This window comes from Hirundo rustica, chromosome 10 (assembly GCF_015227805.2).
Source record: "Hirundo rustica isolate bHirRus1 chromosome 10, bHirRus1.pri.v3, whole genome shotgun sequence".
Lineage (NCBI taxonomy): Eukaryota > Metazoa > Chordata > Aves > Passeriformes > Hirundinidae > Hirundo > Hirundo rustica.
In genome coordinates, this window is record NC_053459.1 from 16,739,203 (window position 1) to 16,763,407 (window position 24,205).

Below are 24,205 nucleotides of genomic sequence, written 5' to 3' on the forward strand. Positions count from 1 at the left end.
GGGGGTGAAGGCAGGAGTAGACTTGAGGAGAGCCAGGGGCAGAGGCAGCTGTCTCCTGGTCAGTGATAATGAGGTGTAGGTAAACATGTTTGGGAGCAGATGTAGGTGTGGGATGAGGGCCAGGGAACGGGAATGGGGAGCTTTCAGAGGCAAATGACAGGTCAGAGACCAGATAGGGAGTGGAAATACATGGTGAGGAGACAGCTCTTGTTTTGGCTTTAGGATTCAGAAAGGTCACTCTTGAGAATTTTCCTTGTTGGTGCTTTTCCACTTGTTTTTCTGGTTATTTGTGCAAGATGGTAGGAGAAGGACTTCAGATGGACTTGGAGGGAACAGGCTGTAACCTGGATTGCCTTGGTGCAGCCTGAAGCACAGAGAGATGAGTGAACAGCTCAGGAATGAGGTTTATTGGTAGAAGCAGAAAGAAGCTGTGAGTTGAGGTGCCTGTTTTGAGATACGGGGATTTTTCTACAGTTAATTCTGTTTCTTGTGGCTGACAAGCCTGGATGTAGGGCTTTCTGCTCAGGTTGGACTAAACATGGATGTTCAGTCTGATTATTTGAATTAACCAACAGTAAAAGCTCACTTTGCAGGTTTGCCTGAGCAGATGAGTTGCAGGATTCTGGGAAAGGCAGGCAAGATGGCTTTGGGGTCTCGACAGGTTTGATAGCCATACTGAAGATCTGTCTCGATATTTTGTTTTCAAAACACCAGCCTTAGATTTCATTTGTTTCTTTCCCACTTCTCACCTGCTGCAGTGGCTGCAAGTCAGATTCTGAAAAGCCACTATTTCCAAGAAGCCTTTGTATACTCAGATCATTTGCCCTTTGAATCCACAAGCAGGATGGTATTATAGTGACTGCTGTGACAAAACTGTGTGAGACATCTGGGAACAACAGAGTCCATTGGGGAGGAACAAGTAGTCTTTTCCTAATCAAGAGGGAGAGATTTTAATATGGATGTTTGTATGATTATTGCATCCAATGTGATGTCTGAAATGCAAACTATAATGTGCTGTTAATATAAAATAGCTATCCTGGGGGCTGTTAGCAAGTGTTTCCAGTGATTTAGAATTAAAAGATTGTAATGAAAAAAATCCAATCCCAAACCACAACAAACCTCCTCAATATAACATTATTGTTATTTTAAAAGTAATGCCATAACTGCTCCTACTGAGACTAGTCATTTTACTGAGCTGTTGTCTTCCCAATACTGTTTGGTGTGTGTGGGATTATGAAAAGAAGGAAGGATGATTGGGACAGATGTTTCTTTTCTTGCAAGTGGCATCCTTTTTTTATCCAAGAAGGAGCTAGAGTGAGCCAGCCTTTGTTTGGTTACTCTTTTCAGAAAAGCAAAGCTCTTCCTCACAATATTTATGGTAGCTTGGCTCTAGTATGTGTGTATGAGCTGTGACAGCATCCTCGTGTTAGCCAGGCTTCGTTCCTACTCCCTCATGAGGGAACATTAGGGAACCAGCTTTTAAGTGAAGCCTGTTTAATATGGCAAAAGCTGGGAGAGGAATAGATGCAGGTGTTCACAGCGCTGGTATGAAATGTGGTGTTTGTATTAGTGTTGTGGTAGCAACGGTCCTTTTAACGAGGGGATGGTAATTTGGTCCAAAGCCCCTGTTTTCAGCTGTCCTCCTTTTGAAATAACTGCTTTTAACCTGTTTCTGAGACTTGTTGCTTTAACTAAGGCTCAACTGCAGAGAGGACCAGCAGCTCTGGCCTAAACTTTGTCTTCCTACCCAGTATTGAGCATAATGACTTTGTTTGGCTAAAGCAGAACTTGTGCTTTAGATCAAAGTATTTTTCAGAAGAAAGGTATCTTACCTTGGTTTGCAAACTTCAGAAGGTAGGCTTGGGCTAACACCTGATTTCCCTTTTAGCTGTTCCTGTATTCAGTCCCCCCCTGTTTAATGTGAGTTTTGTGTGCTGTGGAACTTCTTCAGCTCCCACTTGCTGGTGAATTGACTGCACTTTTTTGTACAAGTGTGAGGAGCCTCTTTGTGCATCATCTGTCTGCTCCAGTGAAGAGAGTTACCATTAATGGCTTGTCACTTCTAAAATCTTTTGGGCAAGTTATACATTCTGGGTTTGAGTACTCATTAGAAAATACTTTACAGGATTTTGACTTACTTACATAGAAATATAATCTCCATTCTGCCTCAGTATCCTTCTGGAAATACTTTTTAATACCAGCTTTTTGAATGAGATGAAGAATTTCACTTTTGTTGAATCTGTGTCCAAACCAGCTGTAGTGAAGATAATTCTGCTTCCTTACCTGCCAGGTGCTTTCAGCAAAGGAGGTCTCTTTGTACAAGGTTCCATTGAAAGCAGTGACCCCACATGGAAAGTTCTTAGCAGTTTTTAGCCATGCAAGGTGCATTCATCCAGCTGTGTCTAGTCCAGCAGTCGTCCTGCAGTCATGTCACTTCACAGATCTATGAGGATTCATGGATTGCTTGTAAGGATCAGAGATGAATAAGAAAGAAAAGCAAACCTATTAGTGTCAGGCTTGAACACTTTGGGGGCTTGGTATGTTTATTGGAAAGAACCTGGGGTTAATAGCTCAAAGGTTATTGAAAATTACTGGTCATTTTCAGCTGTTTCAGTTTACAGGCCCTGAGGAGGCAGCAGCAAAAGCTCTATACCTGATCTGAGAGTAACCAGGCCTGGGCTTTGTCTTTGTGTGGAGGTTTAGGTGGAAAGTCTGTGAAAAGCTGGGATCTAACAGGTCAGATAGGAGATTGGTCCTGGCAGCAGAGGCCATTTCTTGTGTAGCACAGGAGGTAACCCCTATGCTTTCAGATGCGCAGATTCCCAGTTCAATTTTCTGTTGGAACAAATTCCTCCTTAGTAAGGACAATTGGTCATTCAATTGCTGCTTCAAGACTGGGCTGGGTGTTCTGCTGTCCAGATTGCACAGGTCCATGCCAGGATGGTTTTGCCCACTTGCTGGTTTTTATGGTTGAAATGGGATTTTCATTCAAGTAGCTTGTGTTCTGTCAGCTATAACTTTACAGACTAAAGCAGTCACCAGCGGGGCAGAAACTTAATGTTCGTTCAGTGATAGATGTCTGTTTTAAGCTGGAAGGAAACTTACTTGGACACTGTCTTCAGGATCAGGCATTCAAACAAACAATTGACTTTCATCAAAACATTTATTAAAACTAGTTTTAAATTATCATTAAAGAGTGTGTAAAAATAACAACCATAAGGTTGACGTTTTACTTCCCACATCAGGTTAAGGTCCTTTAAGGGCCTTTAATGATATTTGTGTGTCAGTGGGGTAATGCATTTCATGCATATGTGACAAGGGGGAATCCCATTTTCCTAGGTCCATGCAGGGTCAGCTGCATTGCCAGGGAATGGAAGTCGGTACTGCATGTGTGACTACATGATGGACTGAGCCAATTGTGTATCTGCTTTGCTCTGTGTCTGTGATCAGAACTGTTCTAGCTGTGTGTGTTAGGCCATGGATAAGCTGCAGTAACGTTAGAAGAAACAGGAGACTGCAATATCATCAGATTCTTGAGTCTGAGATGGCACTTGTAAGAAATGCTTAATATGTCATGGTTGGATTTTCTGCTGCTCATAGACAGAAGGATCCTGCTCTCTGGAATCTGTGTGGTGAGCTCATGTTGGCCAGCACCTCTGATCGTCTTAAATGGAGTAATTGTATCCACTGAGCTCCTGATTTTGTAAAGTCTTATGCGGCTTTTCAGTCTTGTGATGTACAGCTTCCCTAAATTTTTGGTGTGATATGAGAAATTTTGGGTGAAATTCTCTGCTCTGTTATGTATGAGGTCAGCCTAAATGATCTATCTTGGCCATAAAAAGAAAACAAATCCTGTTGCCCAGGCTTGCCAGCATCTGGACATTTTGCTGATCTACTCTGTGTGGAGGTTATGATTTTGTGGACTCTGGAAAACTTTACTGAAAAATCCTTTTGCAAATCCATAAGGAGATGTGTGACTGGGGATTTAGGCAGTCACAGCTGGAGTATCATGCTGCTGGTGGCAGCAGTCCTCTAGCTTGGGGGAAGCACAGCAATTTTAGCATAGAGCATTTAAAATGAAATCTCTATCTGCTGCCTTCTTTAATAACCACATAAACTCTTCAAGCATAACACTTCCAGTGCTGCATCTTTAAAGATGTGTTCCCTGTCTTAAGATGTATTTTTACATATAGAAAGCATACCAAACCGCATCTCACACTCTCCAAAAAAAGACCGGGAGAGTGAAAAAAAATGCAGGCAAAACTTGAAGGAAATGAACTCCTGCAGTTGCACACTTGCACACATCTGGTGCAATTGAAATTTAAGAGGTGAATACATCCACATCTGACCATGGTAGGGTCCAAACATTACTGTTGACACTGGTTTTCTTTTTGGATAGATACACTGGCAGAATCACTAGCATGTGGAGCCTTGTCAGCTCTCTAATCTAATAGACTGTTCTTGCCCAGACCATTGTGTGTCCGTATTTTATGTACCAAATGTAGCCAGGTTTAATAATCAGCCATTTTCCCACCTTCTGCCAAACTTTTTCTCTTTTTTTGGTCACAATTTAATGTTTGAGTCAAAATCTGCTATGGTAACAAATTATATACATGTTAAAAAATGAAAATAAAGATGGAAAGTAGAGTCACAAAAGGTAACGAGAGTTCAAAGCAATGTCATTTGAGTTTTTTATTTTTAAAGCCTTGAATTCAGCCCCATTTTAAAATTGATTTTATTTCTGTTATGTATTGTGAAAAGCTTACAAGGAAATGGATACTGCTTGAAAGCATGACTGTGGCTCTTTGTATGTAAAGCTGTGAAATTATTCCCTATACAGGTCTGATTTTGATTTATTTGCTTTTTAGTTACTAAAGAATAATTTGTGGAGCTTTTTTGGTGTATATTTTCTTACTTGGAACAATTGCCTTCAGGTAGCACCTGTTGAGGTTATTTATGTTTATTTCTAGCAACTGTATAGATCATATAAAATATGTTACCAGAAAGTTGTTTCTCTTGTTTTATTGCATTTTTTAAAGGGCCCTTCACATGCCTTGCTGGTGGCATGAGTTGCTGCTGTCATGTACTGGGTTGTGGTGCTGAGGACTGGGGACTTTAGAGGAGCATCTCTGGGGAATTACCTGCCTGGCAAACACCAGCACCAGCTGGAGGGGAGCTCAGTCACCAGGAGGGCATTGGAATGGATTTACCCAGTATCTTTGTGATTTTAATGTTTAGTTGGTTATTTCTTATTCTGTACTGATTTTCATCTCACTCTGAAGTACCATAGCTTGAGTGAAACATAAAACATTTTGGAAACTGAAGCCTGGATCTAGGTTCTCCAGCAGTGTAGGTGTTTGCAGCTCACTGTTGGTTGCATGAAGGATGCTGGTAAAAGTTTGTGTATCCAAGGTATCAACCACTTTGGTCATTATGTCTTGAGCTGGAGCAGTTTCTGCCCCTGTCACTTGCAGTGAGGAATGCCATCCAGGCCTGGTGTCTGCTTCACTGGGAGTCGGGCTCTTCTTCAGTAATTTGATTTGGAGATTTGTGTAAGTGACAGCAGTAACTGAGTGCTCTGAACAATTAAAACACAGCCTAAAAGAAACATAAAGCTTGGTGCCTTAGCAAGCTGCCACAGTCCAGTTCTTCCGCAGGTCACAGGGCACCACGTTCTCTAATCTCTGCTTTTTCAGTCTGTTCCTAATTGTGTGGAGGAGCCTTGACATGATCCCAGCATTCACTGGAACTGCTTAAGTATTGGGACGTTCCGGGATGATTAGTGTGTCTTGGTGAACAATGGTCTAAAGCAACTTATTAAATTGTAGTGTCTCCTCCTCCCCGCCTGTGTTTACTCCTAACTTCTGCAGAGCTGATTAGAGGCTTGGCAGGAACTGTATGGTTATGCTCTAGATACACTTTGGATACATTATTGTCACAGTTGAGGAATTGCAAAAGCTATGCCGTTCCAGTCTTTATCCTACTGAGGTACCTCTTTTGATTGTGCAATATCTGTGGCTAATTACACGGCAATTGCAGTGTGCCACCAGCCACCCACAATTCATTGTCAGCTCCTTGGGGATGCAAATGAAAAAGGAAAGATAATGTTTTCTTTCTTCGGTCCAGTGATTTAGCTTGCCTCTGTTTTTTTAATCCTCTGCTCCTTCAGGTAATAAAGCCAGATGGTAGTGACAAAGAAACAGAAGTCACACATGAATCAGACGTCCCTGAGGATATGTTGGGGACTTGCGTTCCACGAGAGACAGCGAAAGGCGGTGCTCAGAGTCCGGATGTCATTATAGAAGCTCAATTTGATGATAATGATGCAGAGCATGGACAAGACCACTTGCAGGATATGTTGGCTGATGACATTAAGAAACTTTCCCTGGATACTGCTGAAAAGGGTGAGTAGATCAGATTGCTGATTTTAGGCCTTTATTCGAGCAGACCGTTGAAGTGTTCTTGGGTGCCTCGCTTTGCTGTGAGATATAAAATACAGGCATAAAAGCTTAATGCCTTATCACTTCTATCCCTTTCTGCTAAACTGTCTTCATGGTTTTCAATGGATATTAATGGCTGGGGTTTATGTGGTTTTGATTGGTGCAAAGTAAATCTGCGAAACAGAAGTCACACCTTTAGATTTGCAGTTCTCGGGGCTGTCTGGGGACTGCTGGTTGCTGTTTAATTCAAGATGCTGCTGTAGCGGTTTCCTTCCTTTCAGCTCGGCTGGCCAATCTCTGTGTCTCAGTTTGGGGATAAGAATATATTTCCTTGGGGGCAGTTAAGTTTGTTGCTGTTTTCAAACAGTTGAGTTATGAGCAACTTAAAGATTTGGTCTGTTTAAAAAGAAAATTCCGCTAAAACCTAAAGCCAATTATGCGTTCTGTTTTGAAGGCAGACCTATTTTATTCTGAATCTGAATTCCATCCAAGTCATCAAGTGTTGCTTAGGGCAAAATAAAATAGGCTCCCCTGTCCCAAAACTAACGCTTATGCAGCTCTTTGCATGTCCTTTCTAGTATTAAATCCCTTCCTGAAGAGCTGTGTGTTGAAAGGATTCTGACAATTGGCACATTTAACGTGTGCCTTCAGATGCTCATGAAAGGTTTGCCGGGACAGATATTCTGGTGTGCTCCTCTTGCTTGCCCCAGTTGTCCAGAAAAGGTGGCAGTAACTCAGGACCTACGTAGCTGCTGGGCTTTGACAAATCTTGGTGCTGGTTATACAGCTGTCCTATTTAATACCTCTTGTTTTCCTGAGATATTTGAAGATGCACAGACCCCTGCCTGTACTGTTGGAAGACTTCAATTTTTCACATCCATCTGTTAATAAAACAGGAAAGAATATTTGAATGGAAGCGTTGTTTTTATGACAAAGCCTTGGTTTCACCTTATAAATGGAGCTGCCACCTTACCAGGTTGTGATGCTGTTTCCTTCTGGGTATCTCCACCGTTGAGTTCCTGTCAAGGCACATGAACCAACTTGTATCTTGTTCCATTCCTTTCCAGGATACAGCTTGATTTGGGAATTACTCATCTTGTCTGTGGATGTTTTACACAGGTGGTTTTTAACTCCAGCTGTTTTCCAGTCTGATGCAGCTGCACACCACTGGGCCACTTTGACTCAACAATTCTCCTGAGTCACGTGTTGTGTCTGTTGCATCTGTGTTGCTTCTGATAGCAATGCCAAATTAAACATTGTAGAAGTATATTCTAGTTCGATACCAGCATCTAAAATAAATACAGGCTTGAGCCAGTATTTTACATTAGTTGTGTGACTGTGCTTTAGTTTAAAGAGTTGATGAGAGGGTTTTTGTTGTTTTTTTTTTTTTTTTTTGGTAAATCATAGTTCCTTGAGACGCTCTGGAGTGACCTGTGTTGGAAGTTATCAAGTCATCTCTCAAAATCTGTGCCATCTGAGTGGGTTTTGCCATTTGGTTCTGTCTCTGGAGAATATTTGTAGGACAAATGTGAGATCAGCTTGTTGTCTGCACAGTTGAAATCCAACTTTTCCACTGCAGTTGCCTAAGTTTTCTTTTGTTTTCAAGGCCTTTCCATGTTCATCCTTAACAAGTGTTGTGGCTGGTGTGGATGTGCCAGTTAGATTTCTGCTGAGTTTGTGTTTTGTTATCGCCTCTCTTAATATTTGCTTCAGCTTCTTTGACCATATAACCCATATGAAGTTTTCCCTACTTTCTTCTTTCTCTGCTTTTTAATACCCTCCCTTTTTTATATGTACAAAGTTTACAATGCTGATTTTTCTGAAGGTGTTTTTGAGTAGTTGATGATTGCTTTGGCTTGTTTCCTGTCCTTCATACAATTTCTCATATCATCACTTATCCAGATTTTCAGTCTTGCCTGGAAAACAGCTATAGTTATTCTAGCATCACTGATAACTGTCGTGAAACAAAGAAAAAAATCCTGCCAAATTCAGCCTTCACAGGTGTGGCTCAAAATGCTTTTTTAAAAGCACCAAGCATACACTTATTTGAGGCAGAGCTGAACCTCAGAGGGTGAAATCAGTTGGACTTCCTGAGGCCATCCACTGGAACGTGGTGGTGGTATAGGAGGGTTGGGCTGTGGGGAGTGGAGGTGCCCATCCTTGGCTAACGTGGGCTTCTCCTGGGAGAGCTGCTTGGCTGCTTCTGCCAGCTGAACTTCCTGCATATGAGCCTTTTCTTTCATGTCACATCCCTTCTGCTGGAAACAGAGAGGTGGATGGAAGTTGGGATTCACAGGAGCATTTCTTCCTCACCCAACAAACCCAGTGCTTTGCTTGCTTTCCCTGAGAGCATTGCTTTGCAGGGTTTATCACACAGTCCCATTTCATGGCCTTATGCACAGAAGGGAGCAGGAGGAATTCTCTGTGGCCAGCACAAGTCTTAAATGAACATTTGTGATGGGCTTTCTTCCTTTTTTGGAAGGGTTTTTTGAAGGTTTCAAGCTGGCCAAAGATTCTATCAAAGATACTATATTAATGAAACAAAATCAAGAAACAGTCTATGATGTTCTCATGTACACTTTATGTATTTGTGATGTGTATATTTATAAAAAGATCCTTGTATATATATAAGACTTACCCAAAATTCAAACTAAACAAAAAGCCCATGAGATTTCTGAAGGTGAAAAATATCCATAACTACTGTAATGGGATCAAAAGTACATTTTACTTATTCTGGGCAAAAAATCCAGAGCCAGGTTGAGACTGTGCTCAAATCTTTGTTCATGAACACAAGCCCTGCAGTTTTCTGCTCTCAATTGCAAGATGCCTTTTGTCCTTTCTGATGTAGGAGTAGGATTGCACAATATCTCTGCTGGCTCATTTGTTCTGATGCCGATGGTCAGAATGAACCATGAAGAATAAAAGTAGACATGTCATTCAAATAAGAGCACTCTGGGAGTGCAGACTGTTTTGATGTCTTTTCTACCTTGGCCTGTGTCCCATCCCTTCTCATGGCTCTGTTCCTCTTCAGAGCACAGTCACCCTCTCCATCTCTAGTTACACGCTGGGGCAAAGAATTTTGGGGTTGGCCCTTGCTGACAGGAGCTCTGAAGCATGAAACATTGTGTATACTGATTATGGCCTAGATTGGAGGGACTGAATTTCCCTGAAGTCATTGTACCTTGGATTTCCTGTGCTTCTGTGGGGCTTAGGGCAAACTGGTAGAAATTGTTGTTGTGCACAAGTCTTTGACTCAGATGTTGGATCTGTCTTCACTAAGTGCTGCTGTTACGAGTGCTGTGCTTCCTGCCTTTCTGTTCCTGAGTGCCCAGAAGGAATGGGATAGGCGAGAGGGAAGTCCATGGAAGTGAAGAGACCAGTGCATTCAGCTTAATTCTCAGCCCATGTACTTTCTTGTGCTCATAAAAGTGGGTCAGTCTTGCTTTGCTCAAGGATATTTAAATAGAAATTCACAATTGGTTTCACTCTGCCAGAAGATGTCCTGGTCAAACGAGTTTGCTCTGCTTATCTGGACTTGTCTTGCAAAGAAGTGGGGTTAAAGATCACTTTGAAAAGTCTTTAGTTGAGGAAGTGACAGCCATTCTCCCATTTTCAGCTGTGTTTCCCAAGTGTAAATATCTATATACTGAACAAACTTTCTGCTTGATTTTTTCCTTAAAAAGACAGTAAGAATGAGCACCCTGAATAAAGTTTCTCAGCTTCCTTAGTAGTGTCCTTCAAACCCTTTCTGGGATTTCTGTGCCCTACTGAAATGTGAGCAGAGAACAAGGCAATAGGATCGTGGCAGTAGTTTGAACCACCACTGTGTACACAGAAAAAATTAAATCCCCGTAGTGCCCGGTACTGACATGCAGGTCCTCTGTGTTACACCCTGAGACTTCAGCTTACTCTGTGTCACTACTGTCCACAGAAGCCATTCACCAGCAAATGACCTTTGCCAGGTCTGTAATTCTTCTTCTTAATCCTCATTCACATTGACTACTGCAACAGAGGTCATGTAACTTTTATCTTATCACTTACTACTGACCTAGAATACATTACTTCTGTGACTTTTCACTGCAGTAGGAGGATTTTCTTTATACTCCATTTCAATATGTAATAAAAAATGGAAACTCTCTGTATCTCTCAACCTGGGAAAAGTGCAAAATGTTCTGTACAGAATGGTTTATGATACTGTATCCCTACACAGACAGTGTGTCACATGAGTTTCCTACAAATATGAGCTGTCTCTTGTTAAATATTGGAGTTAGATTTCTCTGATAAAGAAATATCAACAATTGAACAGTAGCAGCTACTTGCACTCATGGGGATGGTAGCTGGTCTCATAAAAGTGCCTCAGCCCTTCTTTAGCAAAATGATATTCAAATAAAAGTTTGTAAAACGGTGTCACTATGCCAAAAGCTATCCTTGTCAAACTCGTTTGCTTGGCTTTTTTCAACTCTTCTCACGGGAGATCTTACTACAGCAGATACACAAAATAGCCTGCTTCCCACGGGGGTGGAAGTCATCAGGCTGGTGCGCTGGCTGCCCTGGCAGCAATCAGAGAGTTGTGTTTGTTCAGGATTTCCACTTACACCTCCACTGCTGCAAATCAGAGCTTGGATATGTGAATGTCTGAAGCTTGCTCGCTGCCTTGACGTAATGAAGTTTGAACAGAAATAGCTCATTTACAGGCAGAGTAGACTCACACAAACCGAGTAACTGATGGAGAATGGATAGGGTCAACAGAATTTGGAAGCTGCTGCAGAATTTGCTCATGTCTCCCTACCTGTTCAGCATTTACCAGGTGGACAGTGGTCGATCTCTGTCGAGTCAAATATGACTGTCAGTCTCTAGTAGTCCTGATAAGGTCAGAAATGATAACCTAAAATTGCTTGGTGTCCACAGTGCTGCTGACTGGAGGCTGTATTTTGAGTATTTCAGGTTTGCTTGGCTTAACTGAAATGGTGGTGTTTGGTAAGTTCACTGTGTGGTTGTGTAATAATGGCATCAAGCCTTTCTTTTCTCCAGATGATGTTCTAGAGTCAGTGCTTAGAAGGGTTTTTGGCTCTTTCTAGCAAAATAGAAAAATGTATTTATAACCCAGAGTTTAGTCTCTGTTTTGCACTTCTCATGCACTTCCATGTCCCCTCTAGTGCTTTTGTGTCCTCTCTCTTCTTTTAAGCTTGACAAAGTGCCTACTTGCCTTTTGTGCCTCCCTCTGGCACCTGGGCTCCTGCAGTTAGCTGTGTCTTGTATTGGCCCAGGCAGAGTTCAGAGAGTTTCTGCTATTCCTCTCCTTGGCCAGGTCTGCTAGGGAAATGAAGTGACGAAAATCTGGATTACATGCTGAACCTCTGCTCCGCTCAGGCTCACCCTTCTTTCAGTTTAGCAGCCATGAAGTCTGGCATATTTGGAGTCCACCAACACCACTGGCTGCTGGAAGGAACAAGTGTTCTTCTCCCTCCTCTCCAGAGGCTCCCGTTCACTCTGAGTGCTTTTAAGGAGCTTCACTGTTCTTTCCTAGCCTGCAGCTTTCTGGAGATGGATCATCTCCACTGCATAGCTCTTAAAATTTCTAGGCCACAGCAGAGCGAAAGCTCACCAGGAAATCTTCTCAGTTACATGGCTTTTAATAGAAATCCTTGAGGTGGAACTGTCAAAAATCAGATCAGTTTCACTCTGCTGAAGCCTGGAAAGCCAGCGGAGAAGCTGGAGCAGTTTCAGCTGCTTGAGACAGCTCTGTGTTAGTTTATCCTAAGTTCATGTTTGTGGGTCTCTGGATCTAGCTCTTCTGGTTGTTGCTGTAACTTTTCTTAAATGACAGCATACATTTCTAGCAGAATAAACAGTATAGCAATTGAGCAAAAGTGTTCTACTGGTATTAAATGAATTGGGGTTTATGGTTGCATTGATTAAATGCTAGAAAAAAGCTGAAAAAGCTCCAGTTATTCTTTTGTTGTAAAGCTGAAGCCTGCAATGGAAGTTAATGTTGGGAAAGTTTCTTACACTGTTCTTCCCTAGTAAGTTATCTTGACCCCCAAATGACTTTTTAAGTACTGGAAAAAATAAATTACTTAGGCAATTAGGTAACAGGAATTAGATTAAATTCAGTGTATTACCATATGTTCCTGAGTTCACCTATGTATCTCCTTTGAGTTACAAGTTTAGGTCAAGTAAATGAGAGGGCACGATACAGAGAGTGAATGATGGGTGTGGAGATAAACAGAGTATGGTCATTGTTAGCAGCAAGATTTCCAGGATGAAGCAGATTAGGATTCATTCAGCTAACATATTTTCCATGGAATAGTAATATTGGACACACAGGCTTTAGGAACAAATGCACATGCAGGAAGGAAGAACATTAGATAAACAGGCAAAATACTCAATGGAATTCTTTTTGTAACATTTTAATTTTGCTTGTCGTTAACGCAATAGAGCTATATTTCTGTAGTGTGCAGCACCACCTGATTTTTTGTAGGTTTAATTCTGTTGCAGTGAGGCTTCCAACCCTGTGCTGGCTGCCTGCTTCTCAAGGACACGAGAGGCTCAGGAGGTCTGTGTAGCCATGCTGTGGTTGCAGTAATGTTATGTGGCTACTGAGACAGATCTGATCTGCTGGGCTACATGGCAGCTTCCCAAAGTTATGTTGATCTCTGCTGTGGATTAGACTTGGAGGGTTCTAAGGAAAAGTGACACTCTTGTCTCATCATTCTGCCATCTCCTCCATCCCTCGTTGTGGAGGTGGCTAAAGAGAAGTAAACAGTTATGTGCTTGGCTGCCTTGTGTGTCTGAGGGAGCCAGCTGTACTCACCTCTCCACACTGCCTTCGCTCTGCTGCTGCAGATGCTTGTCTGCGCTCTACACATCTGTTATCCAGCCTTTCCTCTCCCTCTCTGGGGGTCTCCTCCTGCCTGTGCATCTTCAAAAATCTTGATGCTAATCATCTGGGTCTCCCAGTCCTCTCTTCAGTGTGCCCTTGGGCAGGCAGGTGTGTGTGCTCAGGTGTTAAGTCCTGAACAGCTGTGGCAGGGCAAGTTTGCTTAAATGAGTATTCAAAAATAAACATCTCCGAGGAGGTTAGTCCCGTTCATTGGACACAGCTCTGCAAGGAGACAAGCCAGGAGTGCTGCATGGTTTGGAGCTGCTTTACTTCTTACTGCAGAGCCCTCTTCCATTGCACATGGGAGCTCTTAGGCTGATTTTGGACAGGCCACGTGTTAAATTCCAAGGCTGTTGGCTTAAGAGTCTTGTCGTGGTGAAATACCTGTCTTTCCTCCATCGCAGGTGGAAAGCTCTGTGTGTGGAGGTATAAATACAAAGTACTGCTTTTTCTGTGATACTTTCCTAGGTGACCCTACTTAGGGTGTTTAAAATAGATTCCAGTTTGGATAGTACCTGGTACCAAGTGAAACAGCACTTTTCCTTCTTCCCCACCTTTCAGTAGGTTTGTGTTCTAAAGAAAAAAGCTGTTCTGTGCCAAGAAACCATCAGCTGCAGAATATGAAGAGTCCTTGTACTTTCTTCTAAATAGAAACATTTCCTTCTTGTTATCCCTAAAAATTAAGATTGTAGCAGAATAGTGTAGCCCAGAGCAAATCTCTGGGTATACACGTATCGCTTTTGGGTTGAAGGGAGTTTCATTTCCTAATGTCTGTTGTGTGCTGATATAGCCAGAATTGCAAAAACACATCCTTTGTGTGTGTGACACGCAGTCCTGGAGATATTTAAAATAAATCAGTCTGGTTTACACCACTTAGGTATTTGGTATTAAAACATAATATACTGAAAACTGCTCCTTGAAGCAGACGTCAGAGAACCTAAGTGTTGTTGCTCCCTTAGTAAATCGTTGGCTTTGCCATTGAAAGGTTTACAGCTGTACTGGTATCTGAGTACTGAGCTGAAGAACAGTATTTTCTGATGGGATTCTTAAATACTCCCATGTAGAGTAACCCAGCTTCTCAAGTACATTTTTTTCCTAGCTGAAGTAGCAAACATTGAACTATTTTCTTAAAAAACTTGGCTTTTTCCATTCAGGGAGGGAGATTTTTTTTTTTTTTTTTCAGTAAGTTGTGTTTGAGATCTGAAACTGTGATATATTTTCATTTGCAAGTGGATATTGCATCTTTAATTGTATTCTTTTTGGACAGAATTGCAAATTTCCACAGTGACCAATGCAAACCTAGTGAAAATAATTTTGGATCTGTCATAAGTAATCAGAATTCTAGTCTGATGATTTTTGGTCCACTTTGGCCACCTTTTAATGTGATGGTAATTGAATTGTAAAAGGAAATTTGGGGGGCTTTAAAAAAAGTAATGTTTGACCTAGGAATGCCTGTCAGGCAAATCTAAGTGTGTATTGAAGCTGCCTAAACTGATCTCTTACAGAGGGAAGCAAATTCCAAATGTCCTGGACCTATTCATTGGTAATAACATAACTAATTGGAGTTGCTTTTTGTGTCTAGTGCCTAATTTTTTTTTAAGTAAGACTATTACAGTTTTGGTTTGTCAGATAATCGCTGAAAGGAAAACACTGAGATTATAATGCAGTTTCACTGGATCCTGGTCGCTGAAGTGTGTTTTCACTGTAAGATAAGCTTATGAAGTACTGCCCAAGCTAACATAGTAAATCTTTCTCAGAAAACATGTCTTTGCCTAGGGTGGAAATATTGAATGGTCATTGGATAACCACTGCAGTAAAGGGGTCAGAATAATTCGGTTTTAGTTTGGCGTAATGCAAGGAGTTTCTTCCCACCTTCCCTGCACAAAATCCTGCTCCTCTCACAAGTTAACCCTGCTTTAGGCTTGCCTCCATGCCTCTGCCCTGTTGTGGGAGATGTTTGTTTCTGCCAGCTGAGATCTTCTAGACCACCAGTCTCTAGCGGGGCCCTGTTACTGCCCCTCTCTGCTCAGCTCCACTGCAGGGGAGGAGGACATGTAACGAAGGAGAGGGATTCTCAGAGAGGTATTCAGGGAACTCGGGTATCACACTCCCCTGGCAGATTATTGCTGCTGTGACTGAGCTTCCTGTGCAGTAATTTGACAGGTGAGCCAGGTGGACGTTGGATCTGGGTAGCTGTCCCTTCTGAGCTGAAGGATTTGTCACAGGGATTCCTCCTGGCTGGTGCTTTGCTGCTGTAGAACCCTGAGCATCAGATGATATCAACAGAATTTTGACTTCAAAAGGGGCAGCTACAAGTTAGGGGGAAGTCTACATCTCTTAGCTCCAGGAGTAGAGAGTTCCTCATGTCTCTTTTTCCCTGTCCTTTGTTTCAGGAGCATTCACCCATAGTAAGTGTGTGTGACGGCATTTAAGATACTGAAGTTGGTTAAAAAAGATGGGTAAGAAGAAGCAGATGGCTAGGATTAGCTTCCTTTTTTCTTTCAGTTGATGGAGTAGTTGTAGATCCCAGACTCTGCCTGCTGGAGTCTCTCATAATCCCAAGATTTTTTGGGAAAGATGCTGAAATTGGAGAGACCACTGAAGGAGACACTCTCCAACCAGCCAAAGGCCCCCAGTTTATGCTAGCTGTGAAGGAAAAGGCAAGTTCTATCATCTGCCCTGGTGGGAATTTGGGTGCTTTCTGATATCTCCACTGGCTTCACATGGAGCTCATCTTCAGCAGGAAGGGGGGCAGTGCCCCAGCCCTGAAAGTTCTTCATCCCAGGCCCAGGAAGGCCTGGCCACCCGTTTGCTGCTCTCCCTGTGACAGCTGCGTCCTGGTGCTCCTGTGCTTGTGCGTGTGTGTACGTGTTACTTCCCCAGGACATCCCTGCTGGCTTCTTTTTGACCGAGAAAACTGCTTCAGAGAAAGTTTCCAAGTGACTTTGTGGAGCGATGGGCGTTGGAAGGATAAGTGGAAAAAAGGCAGTGCTAACAAGGACACGCTCCTCACGTGACTCCGGGTGCTTTTTTCGTTCTTGCCTGCTGAACCTTGAGTCACTGCTGCTGTTCTGCTACGCTGCGAGAGCAGTGAATGCAGCTCTTGCTTTTTTCCTAAACATGTTTAGTTCTGGTTTCTCTTCCCACCAGTGTGTGCTGTTCCTTGGGGAGAGTTTGCTCCACTAAAGCCCTGGGATTGTGGCAGGTGTGCCTGGAGGCATGGCCTTTGGAAGGCTCCCAACTTCCCCTTGTCCTCTGCCCCGGCCAGTTTTCCTTTGTTCCAGATCATCTTGTTCTTTGCCCAGGCTGTCTTTATGATTGACACACCATAAACTGTTAACTGATCACTTGAAAATTTATAAGAAAACAAAATGGCTTCTGGCTTTCTTTCTTTGCTCAATGATTGCCTGGTATGACCTTTAGCTGGAAGAAACCTTAGAGGAGGTAAGCAAATGAAGTAACCTTGGTATCCCCCACTTTTTAACTGCTTGCAACTATGCAAGCAATTTTTTTCAGTACCTTGTTTGTCACCATGAAACCCTGGGTGGTTTTATCCTGTAGTAATGCTGGTTTTGGCGAGTCTGAGTTCCTTTCAGCAGAAGTGAATCAGAAATGCTTTCTCTACTTTTATTATTAGGACTTTTTAAAGCAAAGTAGAATTTTATTTAAATCCCCGAATACCTGTTCATTCTCCTCTCAGCATTGCTAGCAAGTCAATGAAGATAAAAGTAAAATCACTCAGGAAAAGATCTCTGGGGAGAGGAAGGGCATATGAGAAGGCGAAGCTGAGGATAATTAGCAGCATATGAGAACCAGTGTTTGTCATTAGAGCAAAGCCATCATTGTCAAACCTCTGCCGGGGTACCATTGCCTGGAGGCAGCGCGGGCCCTCCATGGGGACACAGCCATCTGTGAGCGTGCCCTGGTGACGGTGGGGCACAGCCAAACCCCTGGGGGAGCTGCAGTCCCGCTGCCCCCCCATTCCCGACGCCCGGCCCCGCTGCGCCGCGGCCGCCCCTCCGTCCGTCACGTCACCGGCAGCCCGGTCCTGGGCCTCTGTGGGACGGACAGGCGTCATCTGGGGGCTGGGGTCTGCGTGTCACCGCAGTGCTCCTGGAGGCTTTCTCACTTGGGTGAGTGCCGTTGGCCTCCTGGAGCACAGACCTCAGCAAAACGTTGCTTTATCTTGTGTCTTCTAAGGGAAACGGTGACAGCTGCGTCCCTTGGAACTTGCAGTCAGTGCCACGGTCTCTCCTTAGGAAAGCAAGGTTTCTTTTGAACGCTCTAGGCCCGATTTTAGCATGTGGTCTCAAGGTGGATGTGATTGTCATACGAATGGAAAAAGTCAGCCATCTCCCATGAGCCCTTCAAACAAGTGCACATGGATGCTTCCATTCCAGAAATTCTGGCAGAGCAGTAACCACAGGCTGTCAGCAGGGATGCAGCTCAAGAACAGCCCAGTCCCAACCTTCTCCGTGGCAAAGGTCACTTCGGACTTTAGTGTTTGTAAACACTAAATGCCCATGCTCCCAAACTCACATACTTGAATATTTGAAAATTTCAAACTAGAAATTAGTTGACACTTGATTTTGGTATTGTCAATATCTGGTCCAGAGATCTCAGGGGAAGGAAGGTCTTGGTCATATGTAGTGATTACTGCTATAAGACTTTTCATAAGCCTGGTCCACAGCTGAAGAGGGTCAGCTTACTAGATATGATTTCAGTTTCAAAGATAAACACATATTTTATAACCCTGCATAATGTTTTTAAAGGAAATTAAATATTAAATTAATGTATGTAGGAAAAGACTGGTTTTGTAATGTTAATGATTTCAACTAAGAAATGCCACTAAATTCTTAGCCCTTAGATTTAATAAACAGAACTTGTTTTCTACCACTTTGTCTATTGTGACTGATACAGTCCTACTTATAGCTATTTTGATTTTTGTTGTTTTTCAGCACATCTGCATGGTAAGTGAAACATGTATCTGCTGTCTGTTGTAGTCCAGAGAAATAATAATTACTTCATGCTTGGCAATTAACACCTGAGATCTTTTTCCTATGTGAATATCATATTGTACTTCAGAGCAAAGGCCCGAGACAGATTTGTCACGGAAACGTGCTACAGTAACTGTCCTGTGTGTTTGATGCAGGGAAGGCTGCTGGGCTCACTGGTGTGCACAGAACAAAGCAGGATGATGGACCCAAGGTCAATGACCCCAGGCTTCTCCCAGATGAGTTTCTTCAAAGGACAGCCAAGGTAAATCCATGGAGAGTGACAAGTAAACGCGTGTGTGCTCCCAGAGGCAGAAGGAGACCAGCCCTGGCCTCCCTGTAGCCTCTATCTGTTGATCTTTGAGTCTCATTCTCCATTTCAGAGAGAATAATTGTCTGACCTGATAAAAATCAAGTGACTTGTTATTTTTACCAATTATCCTAGGTTAAATTCCATTTGTTTGTCATGCAAAATTACTTAGCAAGATTCAGGAAAAAGATTGGATACTAATATGAGTGTCAGGATGTCCAAAGTTGTCAGAATTAATTCTTACAGGCTTTGGAAAGGCTGCTAGTACTGTTGATTCAAAATTTGAGTCAATCTCTGAATGTTAAGAGACCAGAAAAGGGCTGCTGGGTCAGACTGGGTCAAGTCTCTTCCACGTCTTGTGCTTTCCCTTGCAGCCTCTGCTTCTGGTCCTGTTGTTGGCTGGGCTGCTCTGGTCTCATCCAGTGTGGCAATTCCAGCACTCAGAATTGTGCAGAGGTGCAGCTCCTGAAACCTTCTGGAAGGACTCTTCTGTATAAGCTTAGGAAATCAGCTATAATGTTTCTGTTATCCAGTGATTTATTATGGTCTACAAAAATATAGCCTGGATGAACACCTCTCTGGAACAATTATTTAGTGATATTGTAATTTATTATTCTTTTCAAAGCCATCTTGTATAAAGGTAAAATAACCCCTAACTTCAGAAAGCACAGAGAGAAGGAGAGAACTGCCAAATTCCCAACAGCACATCCTTTCCTGTGGTTAGCATTGGATCTGCCAGCGGCACCGTTTTTGGACTGGCCTGTTCTGTGCTGACTGTTGAAATCACAGGCCGAGAATACAAATGAAAGATTTTACAGGAGTTGCTTGTATTTTGTGGCTAATTCCCTGCATTTGGAAGCATCTGCTTCTTGTCTGGTTTTGTTCTGTAATCAAGAAAATTGCTGTAGAGAGCTAGCACTTGGAAAGCACTTAGCTCTTCTATAGCCATGAGCAAGATGGCAAGGAAAATGCAGTGTAAATAGGTACTCAGTTGAGAAATGCACTCACAAATATACACACACAGGGAAAACAAGATATAGACCTTGCAACTTTTCCAGATACTCTGCTGAGCCTTTGTGCGTCCTTATTCTGTTAAATAAAGTAAGTTTCTCTGAAGGTATTAATTGTAGGAACTGCTGCCTCTCCCAGGTTGTCTATATTTTGGAGAAGAAGCATTCTCGAGCAGCTACAGGTTTCATCAAACTTCTGGCTGACAGGAACAGCGAACTCTTCAAGAGGTGTGCCATGTTCTCACCTGTGGACCACAGAGTGCCCAGGGTCTATGTGCCCTTGGCTGATTGCCCTCCAGACTTTGTGACCAAGCCCGAGGCCTATTCACAGATTCTCTTCATCTGTCGCATCGTGGACTGGAAAGAAGACAGCAACTTTGCATCAGGGTATGTGGCTGCCATCAGAAGCAGAGATGACTGAGATTTCTAGTTCGAATTCTTGTTTTCACTTCATTTGTTACAAACAGTAGAGACAGAAATCTGTTAACAAGCTGCTTGTCTTGTGTCCCTCTGGTGGATGAATGATGTTGGGACGAAGGACAGCTCATTGCTAGTTAATCTCATGTTTGTTTCTTCGAGTGCTTGCCTCTGCTGGTGCATCGCAGCATTGATGAGTGCATGGTCTAGGGGGAGCGCACATCACACGTGCTCAGCCTGACCAGCACAAGCACCATGGGGTGCTGGCAGCCTTCCTGTCTTTCCTCCCTGTGTGGAAGAGTAGTACACAGTGTGCAGACATTTCCCTTCTGCCAGGGGAAGATCAGTGGCTGGGAGGTTCATCTTTAGTTTTTACGCCTTTGCTGGTAAGAATTAGAAAGAAATCACAGATTTTTGTGGTTTAAAGGTTGCGCTGGTTCAAGGAGGAGTAGTAGAAATCAAGAGAAGATTCATTCCCTCCTGAAGCACGTGAGAAGGATGTTGCACCCTGTGCGTTTCGTCAGGCACTATAAAGTCGTCACTGTCCAGAGTTCAAATTGCTGGCAGTGCTGTGAAGAAGGAAATTTTAAGGCAGCACTACACAAGTGACCTATACTGGGCTAGATCCAGATTGCAAGTTCATTTTGCCTCTCCGTGAGGAATACAGTGATTTTCAGCATTTTCACTTTTTTCTTTGGGACCACTGTAGGGTGCCAAACTTCCACCTGGAGTGGCCACGCTGTTTCTATTGAATGGCTCCCAACGAGAAATGGAGAATGTTGGTCAATCTGTTCAGTTATTTTGAGAATATTTAGTAGTCCGGGTTTAGTTGGTAATCCAGAGTAGGTAACTCTGTGGCCGTGCTGTGGTCAAATTTTACAGGTGCATCTGGATGTAATCTGGAGCATATGCAGTAGTGGAAGTTGTTCATAAAGTCCAACTTTTCCCCTTGCAGAGCAGTTCTGATGGGGTAGCACAGCTGGTGTACAGTACCAGCACTGCAGGTTTGAGTCCTCAGCTCAAACTGCTGGTAAAGCTTAAAACTTAGAAAAAAACTTTTTTAAGAGTAAGTGTGTTGGCACAGATCTATCAGCCCTAGCACTAAAAGTAAGCTAAGCTGAAGTCCTCATTTCACAGAGTTTATCAGCTGTAGCTGTTTTGTGTGCCCAGTAATAGCAAGTTTCATGTGCTCCTTGAGAGCCACGTGAGCCATGAAGTCACTCAGTGTTTCCTAGATAAACTGCAGTGCATGAACTGCAGTGGCCTCCCTTTGAGCCCCACTTAACTAGAGTCTGGCTGTGCTGTGAACTTCACTGAGAATAAGTTTCTTACTGGCAGAGATTTGCTTTGTCTTCTTTGACTCCAACTGAGAAAAGACTGGAGGGTGATTGTACTGCTTGGCTTCTTGTCATGAACACCCCCCCCTTTCAGCAGAAACAGGGGAAATTAGGAGGATGGGCTAATATCTTTTTTATTGGATAATGTGTGTGTCTTTAGTCTGTACTTCTGACAATATTGGATATTCTCATCTGTCTGGTTTGATCGTTTCCAAGATGTAAAGGGTGTTGTCAGGAAAGAAAATGTCCATGACTGTGTTCGTACATAGTCGTTTCCGCTGGGAGCTGGTTGCACTTCAGTAAGTGCCTTGTGGAGATGGGAGCATAAAACCTTGGTGACCCCTTTTTGTTTTTAGCCATAAATAATGCTTGTTTAAACACTGAAAGACAAGGAAACCTCTTGAAGGTCCCAAAAGATTCTGTTTGCTTTGGGCCCGTTTATGACCTCATTTATAAGCCATGTTGCCTTGATTATAACGAGCTGTGTTGCTGGTCATGGTCCCCTTGAAGGAGAGAAGAGCAGGTGACCTGCAGCTCTTTAGGTGCTTTGTTTTGTGAATGTTTTTGTGCACCCCTTAGTTCTGTCCACAAAGTTCCTGATATGCCTTTGGCACCACCACCATGGTTTGGAAGGTGTCTGAACAAAGAGCCTGTTGGTCATCGCCCTGTGCTGCCTGCTGGAAGTGTGACAAGGGCGACTCCCTCCAGAGTTGGCAGTCACATCCCCTGGATGCCTTGGGTGTTTCTAGGTACTCTCCATCCTGCAGCTGAACTCTCCCAGGCTGGCCATGCACCTTCCTCGGCTTCCCTTTCCCCTTGGGAAGTTCAGAGCCGGGTTTCCAAGCACGGTTCGTGACACAAATTGGTCTTCACGGTGACCACGTGTGGGTGGAGAAGTGAGATGTCCCTGCTGAGAGTGGCGTTGGCCACTCAGGGTGGTCACCTGCGCGGGGGCAACCCGAGAGTCCCCGGAGGTCCCCTTGGGAAGGGGGGTGTGTTTCTGTGTCGTGATTGCCACCTGGTGGTCACCAGTGTGACACTGTCCCCTCCAAAGGCCGCCCTGTCACCCCGACTATGCTGGGGAGGAGCGAGGAGGAGCTCACGGCCGCAGGTCGTGCTGGCTGTGCTCCCTCCTGCGTGTGAAGTGACTTCACCTTGGCAGTGAAATGCCGGATAACTGTACCTGCTGCGGGTAACAGGTAGAGCAAGTTAGCTCCAAAACATTCTCCCTTTCCAGATAAATATTGCAAGTGCTGCCATGTACCGATATCTTCTGGGAACCTTTTTCAGTGTTCAGGAGTCCAGGGTTGTTTGGACTATTAGTCCAGACGTCTCTGCGCTTTTGCAGATGGTTAAGGTGGAATTTTTTTGTCCCCACATGTGATGATGGATGAGACTATTAAAAAAAAAAACAAATTATAGAAAAGCATGGAATCACTGACTTCCTCTGTGTCACATTGGGCTGGTGGCCATTCTAGCTCAGGCTCTTAGATATTGGTCTGTCAAGGTGACATGATTTGTTCCAGCTTTTGCAATAAAATGAAATGTTGCAGGGTGTTATTTCACTTGCTGCTGTTTCCAAAGCCATTTGAGTGGCTCCAGTTCTTTTCATCTCTGGCGTTTTATTCTGTATTTTTTTAAATTCAAAAGTGTATTTTGCATGAGGGGAAATAACCACATACCTTGGGTACTTCACAGTAAGGCTCGAGGGAAGGTCCCATCCTCTCAACAGAGCAGTGTAGCTCTGTTGAAAAAAACACCTTCTTGCAGATGGGAGTGTCCCTCAATAAAGCTTTGTTCCCTTGGCACAATTAACCACCGTGTAGGGCTCCTGTGCTCCGATGGGACGTGGCCTGGGAGCTGAGGGAAGGCGGCTCCGTGATGTGCAGCAGGGCTGCGCAGTGCTCTCAGGCGCTGGTGCTCCATGGCACAGCTCTCTGCCCTCTGATGCTCAGCCCTGCAGCCCTCTCACCATCTCCACCATGGCCTTCCTCAAGCCTATGAGCTCCAGGCCCTGGGCAGTGGGAACACCCAGGTGGGGCATCTTTGCTGTCATCTCTTCTGTACAAGCCTTCTTAGGGACTGGTGGCTTATGTGTGGGTTGTTCTCCTAGTGCTCCATGTCGGATGACTGTGGGCAAATCTGCTTCAGGAGAAGCTGAGCGAGGGTGTTAAGTTCCCAGTGGAAGTTACTCACTCCAATTTGGGAGCCTGCTTGACTTTTCAAAGGAAACAAGCCTTATGTAATCTTGCTTCGTCTTTTTGGAGAGTTCTTAGTCATGTAACCTTTGGACACCCTGGCCAGTTTCATCTCAGCGGAGTTGAAATGGAGCGGAGAGAGCTCAAATGTTCCTAGAGATGGGTGACAGTAGATGTGGTGAGTGTCACCACGAGAGGGAAGATGGCAGCTTGAGGGTGGCTCTGCCCCAGGTGCACATCAGTGGCAGGTTAGACTCTGGTGAGTGGGCACTTTGGAGCAATTCAGTGATCTTGCAGCTGTGGCTGATTTGGAGAAATACCCTGTTCTGCCCCAACCATGGCGTTTTCCAGTCAGTGCACGCTACCACCATTAATCCAAGGCTATTCAAGGAATTCAAGGTGACGCTCCCCCATCAGCGTCACAGAAAAGAAATGTTTACGTCTGTAACCATTGTAACTTTGTTTTACCTTTTGACATTTAAAAAAAATAAGAGAGGCACGCAAGCCCGGGGTGTCACAGACACCGTGACTCCCTGGGAGTGAACGTCTGAGTACTGCTGGGCCCGGTGCCCCTGGTTGTTTATAAGCCTCTTGAACTATTCTTGCTACCCTTGGT

At 43.7% G+C, this 24,205-nt stretch overlaps 1 protein-coding gene across 6 annotated transcripts in view; it reads left to right on the forward strand.

Annotated features, from left to right (window-relative positions):
• Positions 1-24,205, forward strand: part of DIS3L2 (DIS3 like 3'-5' exoribonuclease 2) — a 185,880-nt gene that overhangs the window by 54,198 nt on the left and 107,477 nt on the right. For all 6 annotated transcript variants that reach the window (XM_040074580.2, XM_040074578.2, XM_040074579.1 and 3 more), the window contains exons 7-9: positions 6,170-6,404; positions 18,476-18,582; positions 19,777-20,024. In XM_040074580.2, the coding sequence (XP_039930514.1) occupies positions 6,170-6,404; positions 18,476-18,582; positions 19,777-20,024 (590 nt within the window). The remainder of the gene's footprint in view (positions 1-6,169; positions 6,405-18,475; positions 18,583-19,776; positions 20,025-24,205) is intronic.